General features: G+C 38.0%; 1 protein-coding gene across 1 annotated transcript; it reads right to left on the minus strand.

The window, feature by feature from the left end:
• Positions 1–3144: 3144 nt before the first annotated feature.
• LOC135714245 (zinc finger protein 14-like) lies at positions 3145–5365 on the minus strand. Its single transcript, XM_065237578.1, has 5 exons — positions 5134–5365; positions 4937–5055; positions 3690–4878; positions 3544–3632; positions 3145–3476 (listed from the first exon to the last, which is right to left on the minus strand). The coding sequence occupies exons 1-5, from the start codon at positions 5254–5256 to the stop codon at positions 3326–3328; spliced, it is 1671 nt and encodes a 556-aa protein (XP_065093650.1). The 5' UTR covers positions 5257–5365; the 3' UTR covers positions 3145–3325.
• Positions 5366–8212: the final 2847 nt, after the last annotated feature.

Genomic DNA, 8212 nt, shown 5'->3' on the forward strand with positions numbered 1-8212 from the left:
GATTGCTTTACTCAGTTGTCTGGAGAAATTTCCAAAAGCGTAGTTCCTCAGCGCTGAGTAACCTACACTCCTATCATAAGCTTAAATACACCCCAAAATACATGCAAATGTGTTTTGTTCAAAGAATAAGGGTTCTACTACTACTTTTAATTCAAATATATATTTTTCAACTCAATTCTGAGAAAATCAATCATGATTCTTCAGAGAACATTTCGAAAAATAGTGTAACTTTGGGTGAACCTTTGGTATACAAAATTTGAAAATTATATTCAGCAATTTGCCTCTTCGTATTTCCATTCAAAATCTTTCAAATGTTCTAAAAAGAACGTATATTGGACGTAAAATGACAAAGATATGAACATAACACATTTGCATGTTTTTTGGGGGTGTCCTTAAACTTATAATCGGGGGTGTACGGTTTTATAAATTTCTCCATTCAACTGAGCAAAAGTGCCTCACTCTCTGAGTAAGTCTCGTTGTCCGTGCACACGTAAATACAGGGACTTTTTTTTGTTCTAGACCCCTCGATAAGACATTTTGAAATTAGCCTAAAATGAAAGGGAGACTCTAAACATTAATTTTGTGGAAGTTTCAGCGATATTGATCTTTAAGATAATGTTTTCCATCTGAGATACGTGTTACCACTAATTTATCAGAGGTATACAAGTGGAACGACTCACCCCAAGAATATATTTGTCTTATCCCACTAAGGCTGATGTAAATTGTATTTTTATTTTATGATATTTGATATGCGAGAATTGTCCGCCAAATTTTGAGAAATTTCTGAACTACTTTTCATCAGCCAAAAGATCTTTATCTCATAAACAGCTTTGCTAAGAACAGTAAATTTCCAGCTGTTCAGGATGGCGCCGCGTAGTGAGAAAATTCTGTACTGTCGATCAATTAAAAAGTTTTGATCTCCTGGACAACTTTGCCGATGACAGTTTAGCAGGTCTCAAAATGTATCTAATGCGAGAATTGCACGTGTATACAAGCGCAATGATGTGAAAAAAATGATATTCTGTCCACCAGCCAAAAGGCCTTGGCCCCCTGAACAACTTTGCCCAGGACAGTAACATTCTATTTGGTCAGGACCTCGTGATATTTCATATGTAAAAATTTCACGTGTATACTAGCGCCGCTTAGGAAATTCTCAACTATTGTACACCAAGCAATAGGCTTTGACCTCCTGAACAACATTGTCGAAGACAGTAACTTTCTATCTGGTCAGGATCTCGAGATATTAAATTAGAGAATTTCACGTGTGTACTAGCGCCGCGTAGTGAGAAAGTTCTGAACTAATGTCCACCAGCTAAAAAGTCTTGACCCCCTGAACAAGTTTGCCGAAGACAGTAACTTTCTATCTGCTCAGGATCTGGAACTATTGTATATGCGAAAATTGCACGTTTATACTAGCGCCACGTAGTGAGAATTTTTGGAACTACTCTCCACCAGCGAAAAGGTTATGATCTCTAGAACAACTGTGCCGAAGACAGTAACTTTCTATCTGGTCAGGATCTCGAGATTTTCTATGTTGTATCCAATTAAGTCGAATCCCACATAGTACGGACACTGTTTACGCGGTTTCCATTCACATTTGCTCTATTACCCGCATTTTTTGGGGGTTAACTGTGATAAAAGTTTAGCTTGTTTAGTTAAAAACAAGTTTTTGAAGGAATACCCGTTTGTTTCATATCGATTGGTAGTTCGGCTGCAAAATGGCAATGGAAAACTCACACTGTTGTACAAAGTACAACGCGCGAGTACTCGTGTTACAAAAGTTGGCGGGAGTAACGGAGGGTTAAAAGATGTGATCAAGCCACTTAAAAGGGACCACATTCCAGCGCTGCTATTATCATCATATAAATCGCTCCACCCTACCGTGGGAGTTCATATCACCTGGAATTAAAAATGGGGATTGCAGAAACGAAACAAGATTCCAGAGTTGACTACGGATTGAAGTTCTTGGAGGAACGTTACTGAAGCAATGCAAAGATCTTTGTAATAGTACATCGCACTTTTTGTTTCTAAAAAGTACTATTCCTCCTACATGTAATGTATCACAATCAGTGTTACAGCGAGGCAATTAATTTAAAACCAAAATCATAAGATAACCATATAGTTGCATCTCGTTTGCATGGCCTTAGCTAACGTCGATACCAAGGCCAAGAAAATGAAATGAAAAGTAGGGCAAAAGGAACGAGAGCTCGTTTTACATAATCTTACTGCAGTATTTACTTAGGAATGTTAATGCGTTCAAGTAGGATAAACACGCCCACGCATGGCATATCTGCAAATCTAGGTTAAGTTTAGCATTCACTCTCTGTTTATCCTTAACGAAGGATATAGTTATAATGTTTAAACGTTACAAATGCTCACATTCTTACTTGTAGAGCCATATTAGATCTGAGTTACAAAAAAAAACAAGATTACCGAGAAATCCCAGATCTGAGAGGGCATAGTATATAAGGTTTAAACAACACAAATTTACCATTTCAAGGGCGATTGGAATCCTAGCTAATAGAATAGGCATTATTAGGCAAAATTCCTGTATTGAAAGGGATATGTAAAACCCTGAACGAATAATTTGGTAAGAGATGAACTAGCCGTATGGCTAAAAATCTCGATAATAAAGACAAAAAAAAAAACCTGGACGAATAAAGTAAAAGTTTTACATAATTATAAGTTTCCAATGCAACACATAGACGTTAAATCACTTTTTACAAATTTCGGGATATAATTAAGTTTCGTAGGTTACTCCAGATTCTTCTCTTTTTGAATCCGAAAGAACTTTCGGCCTAGAAGTGAAAACTTATCTCCTTAATTTAGATAGTAGCTCCTAGAATAAAAAAAAAGTGTTTGACCGAGTAAGCAAAAGACTTTCCCTAATCGGAGAAGAAAGTAGCTTTTGGCCGCGACAATCAGAGTTGTGAAGTACATATTTGAACCAGTCTAGTTTAAGCACTAGACTACGCCAGTTCCACTGAAGCACAGCCATCACATCTTCGACCCCGTTCGAAGAATTATCCATCGAAAGATACAATTGATGCAAGGAGGGGCTATGAAACAGTCAATTGCTTGAGATATGATTCCACAGTTGAAAACAAGTCAGCAAGGATTTCGAAGATATCTTCCGTTCCATTTACGGGTATAGCTATTTATTGATGATACAGTTATAAAACGGGTTAACGCCAAACACCTTGGTAGTTGAACAAATACCGCGCTGTTTCGCCACTTCATAATGCTTCTACGTTATGAAACACCTATTACAAGTATGTACTCACATTAATATGTCTAAACCTATGCAATTCACTTATCGCGCGGTTTAATAGTTACTCTTCCATCCGTGTTCCTTGGTTTTGTGCTTATGGAATGAACTGGGATCAACAAATCTCCGGCTGCAGTACTCACATTGGTATGGTTTTTCTCCGGTGTGCAACCGCAAATGCACCTTGAGCGTTGGTTTCCGTTTGAAACTGAAATTAGAGCGAGTTTTAGGGACAAAACCCTTTATGAATGATATTCTACTGTAGTCTGTAGTACCTCTTATGGCAGTATTCGCAAGCGAATTGCTTGGCATCACTATGAACCACTTGCATATGACGATCGTAAGTGCTTTTGTAGGTGAAGTTCTGAAATTACTTATTTCGTATAAATCAAAGACAAAAACGAGAACAGCGCAAGCTCACCTTATTACAGTCTTTACAATGATACTCGGTGATTCCCCGGTGGAGATTCTCGTGATCTTTCAGTCCCAGTTTTTTGTTGAAAACCCGCCCACAGAACGAGCAGAAAAACTGCGGCTGCTTACCCTGGTGGGTATTGTAGTCGTGCTTGAGCAGTTTTGCCTCGGAGGTGAACTTTCGCTCACATTTTGTACATTGATGGAATTCCACCCCGGAGTCGGCATGTTCGGCTTCGATGTGAGCCAATAGCTCTTTGTTGAATCTAAACTCTCGGGAACAGATGGTGCATTCGTTTCGTTCGGTCACAGGAGCCTTTCGCTGTTTGCCAAAGGCGTCTTTTTTGTGCGAGAGTCGATGAAGTCTGGCCGCCATAAGCATGGTAAATTTTTTAGGGCAAATGTCGCAACTGAAGAGCTGCAGCTGGCAGTTCTCGTGTTCTCTTTCGAAATGATAGGCCAGACGGTGGTTCTTGCCTAAGTCCTCATTGCACATTCCGCAAATCTGCGGAATGAACCGTGTCTGATGCCGACGGGCGCCAACCATTGTGGTAACCACGCGCATTCGTTTGTATTTGCTAGATTTGCAATCATGATCCTTAAGATTCTGAACGAACTGAAAGTGGTTCAGACAGTGTGAGCATTGGTATCCTATGCAGGATTTGTAGTGCGTATCTAATTCAGTCTCCGAGCCGAACAACTCTTCGCAAAACAGACAACCGTAAGGGAACTCGTGCGACTGATAGTGGTAATTGATGGCCATCATATCTTCGAATCCTACCAGGCATCGGTCGCAGTAATATGGCGACAAAGAGCTGTGCTGATCCTGTAAATGCGCACCCAGTGCACGCTCAGTTCCATTGAACCCCTTGCACACGTAGCAAGTTAGAAGCTTTGATGTGGAAGGTTTTTCTTCATCACTGGAGTAATCTGGATCCGGAAATGATACATCCGCATCATCGTGATCATCGCCTGCCTCATCTTCGCTATCGCTGTAACCTGGTTTGATGATAACCAGGTCGCTATTATCTGCTTCTGGACTCTGTTCGATCTGAGCAATGGAAACAATTTCGGTGATTTCGATTTCTGTTTCCAGTTTTTCCTCTACGATGGGCTCCAGAGGCATAACAGTAACGATCTTGATGGTATCCTTGTCTTCTTCGATCAGTGGCATCCCTTGTGAAGATCGCATTTGACTGCAACAAATAATATCGTCATTAATATTATAAGAAACCAATTAATCGAAATACTTACTCTAAGAAGGAACAAAACAGCTTATCAGCTTGCCGGAACTCATTGGAAATGTTGAACATAAGTTTAGCCTTCATTTCGCAACCATTGCAAATGTTTGTATATTCTTCCGAGCTGGAAATCTGCAAAACATAACATTATTTTTGAATGAAGGTGAACTGACTGCAGATCGAATCAATAATAAATCAAACAGCACATACCTGAATGCCCAGAGTGTCCTGAAGGAGCTCGGTGATTTCTGCAAGGCTGAGACGCTCATAGATCGGGCATGTTGGTTCGCTGACCGACAGGCACAACCGGCACGATTCTGGCACAATGTCCATCGATGATGAAAATATTTTGCTCGGAGGTAAGAAATTTATTTGAGGATTCTTTTGGTTGTTCTGGTTTTAAGTGCTGATATGAGCGTCGAATTCGATTGTTCGACCTGCAGTTGCAGTTACTGGCTGTCTGGATGCATTATTTTGACAGATTTTGATCCTTCATTCTGTGCCCATGAAGCAATTCGCGACTGCATGCACTGACGTTTGCTTTTGCGATTAAATTGCGAATTCTCGCGTTACTTTTCAAATAGACCAATATAACAAATGTAAACAAATCGAGTTAAGCGATACAAACTATTGCTCTTCTATCATTGTATGTGATACAAAAACACCCATCCAAATTTAATTTCATTTATTTAAGAAAATCTTAGCTCAAAAATTGTCCAATGTAAAGTTTGAAATGATGGGTACATGATTATTACTTCGGTCATCCGGACTGTCTAACATCAAATATATCATATTAACAATATGATCCATTCATGCCTTTTCCAAATATGGCAATGCCGACCCGCAAAATATTGCTTCACGCACCATCTAGCGTTGAAAAAGGTCAGCAACAATCATTCAATTACAATCGAGGGGTGCGAATATAGCACTTATTACAAAAGTAAGATCACATTATTTTCATTAATTACATTGTGTTGATTACTTTAAAATTTGTCTGACATGTCACTGTTGTCATCAAATAAAATAATATGCTGAAATACATTTATTTGAAATATTAAACAAATTTTCAGTTGGTTTACCCCTCGTGACGATAAACAAATACATTGGTAGCCTTTTTGGCCACAGAGGTGCTTTCATCGCTAAAAAATTGGTTCGCCAGCTAAGCGAAAGAGTGGATCATATTGTTAATACAATATATTTGCTAACATGATAGGTTCTCGTTTTCTAAAGGCGGGGCCAATCTAAAGTTATGCATTCTACTATGAAATCTGTGAAAGGGAATCTAGTATCATGTAGATCAAAACGTCGAATGTAACACTCATTGATTATATCAGTGAGAAAAATCGTCCAATGTAACATGTCCGATGTACAACGCGGTTTGTCAAAACGTCCTATGTGGTTTTTTTTTTAATTTTGTAGCATGAAATTCAAAGTTAAATTGTGATTTTATCGTTCCTACTGAATTTTCAACGTTATTATTCACTTACTCAATTAAAAATAGTATTTCTAAATGTATTGTTTCTTAACAGTTTAAATAATAGTATTGCTAAATGTATTGTTTCTTAACAGTTTAAATAATACGCCTTTTTAATAGAAACTTAGCGATCAATTCAACCTCTGGCGATGAATAGGAGAACGTCGAAAAGAGTGTTGTGAGCAGAATTTGTTTTCATGAGACATAGGAAGTGGAACACTTTTTAACTTTCCTTTATAAATAAACTCATCCGGGATGCTCCAAAATTTGATCTAGAGTCGAAAAATTTAATTGTGTATCGTTTTTGCAAGTTGCTGGTGTTCAGGAATATTTTTGTCGAGAAAAATGTAAAATTAGAATAGTGCCTTTGTGGTTATGATCTTCCGGATTTCTAGTGTGTGAATAGTTGAAGTACAAATCAGTTCAGATCGGTGTAAAATCGTAAGTAAGACAATTACCGATGGAAATTGGCAAGATGTTCAATGACAAATGCTTTAATTTGCGTTGTGAAAAATCCTCATTTTGTTGTAAACAAACGGTTTGGTTGACGTTTCCTCTTGAACTCGTCTGACGCCATCTAATTGGCGGGTCATTGAAAAAGCCTATAATCTGTCGAACTTCAAATTCGATTTTCTCAAAATGGTGGATATGTTACATTGCACGGATAGAAATCTCCTTATACCTTTTGGCAAATTTTTATTGCTGATTATTCATAAAATGTATAAGTCAACTAATAAGCAGACGCCTTGCAAAAAGTTAATGAAGCTCATGTGTCAAATGAAATGTATAAGCGGTCACACATACCTTTTATGCATTCTTGTAGGACCTATGTGGTTTGTCTTATGGAATGTATAAGGCTGATGCTTTGGCAAAAATGTATAAGTGAAACAGATGAATAAAATAATTGATTTTCGTTTCGTGTGGTCTATTTGAAAAGTGACGCGAGAATTGTCTTTCTCTATCTAGCAAACATAGAGACTGCTGACGTTTATCATACGCAAACTACGTCACGTATACGTATACGATAAATGTTTTCATCGGGAAAAAACTTCATAGAGCTTTTTGACGTTTAATCTCAGTTTGACCGATCTGGGTGGATTCTACCCAAATTTGGGGAGTTTTGAAATAGCGTGTATATAGATAAAACATCGAAAAATAAAAGGTTCCTGCAAGGTGGGAGCACGGTTTTCGCAGTTTGTTGTGATTGTTTATCCGTCCCCTTGTTTTGTTTTGCTGCCCACTTTATGATCCTTCGATATTAGAGACGGCAATTTATTGCAATAATAGTTTGATAAAAAATAGGCATCTACCTAGTAATAAACATTAATAATTGTTGATGTAATTTGTTGTTAGTGCTATCAAGTGTTGCAAAAGTGGAATAACAATCCCGTTTTAACATAAATAATGGTAAGTAAAATACAATTTTTAATTTCGGTTTGGTGGCATACCGGTACCTATATGGTACAAAGCCTTTATTTGGGAGATTTTTTTAAAATATTTTTGGTGGTAAGCACCAACCGGTATTATTCTAGGACTACATCCGTATCACGAATGACCGGCTGTTTTATTGTCGACGTCGATGTTAATCATTACGACGATCTTTAATAAACATTTGACAGATTCTCCCATCAAGGATGGTACCGTGACCGCGCCTTATTCTGCGAGGTTCCTAGTTCTGCGCATTTTATCGTAGTGAGTAAATTCTCAACTAAACTTTTCATTACTGAACGGCTCTCGCCCATTTGAACAACTTTGCTGAAGACAGGATCTTCATGATCAGAGTTGTTACTATAGTATATATATTTATTAGCTTTA

Source organism: Ochlerotatus camptorhynchus, unplaced genomic scaffold (genome assembly GCF_037179485.1).
Source record: "Ochlerotatus camptorhynchus isolate MF236.1 unplaced genomic scaffold, CSIRO-AGI_Acam_v1.1 ptg000632l, whole genome shotgun sequence".
NCBI lineage: Eukaryota > Metazoa > Arthropoda > Insecta > Diptera > Culicidae > Ochlerotatus > Ochlerotatus camptorhynchus.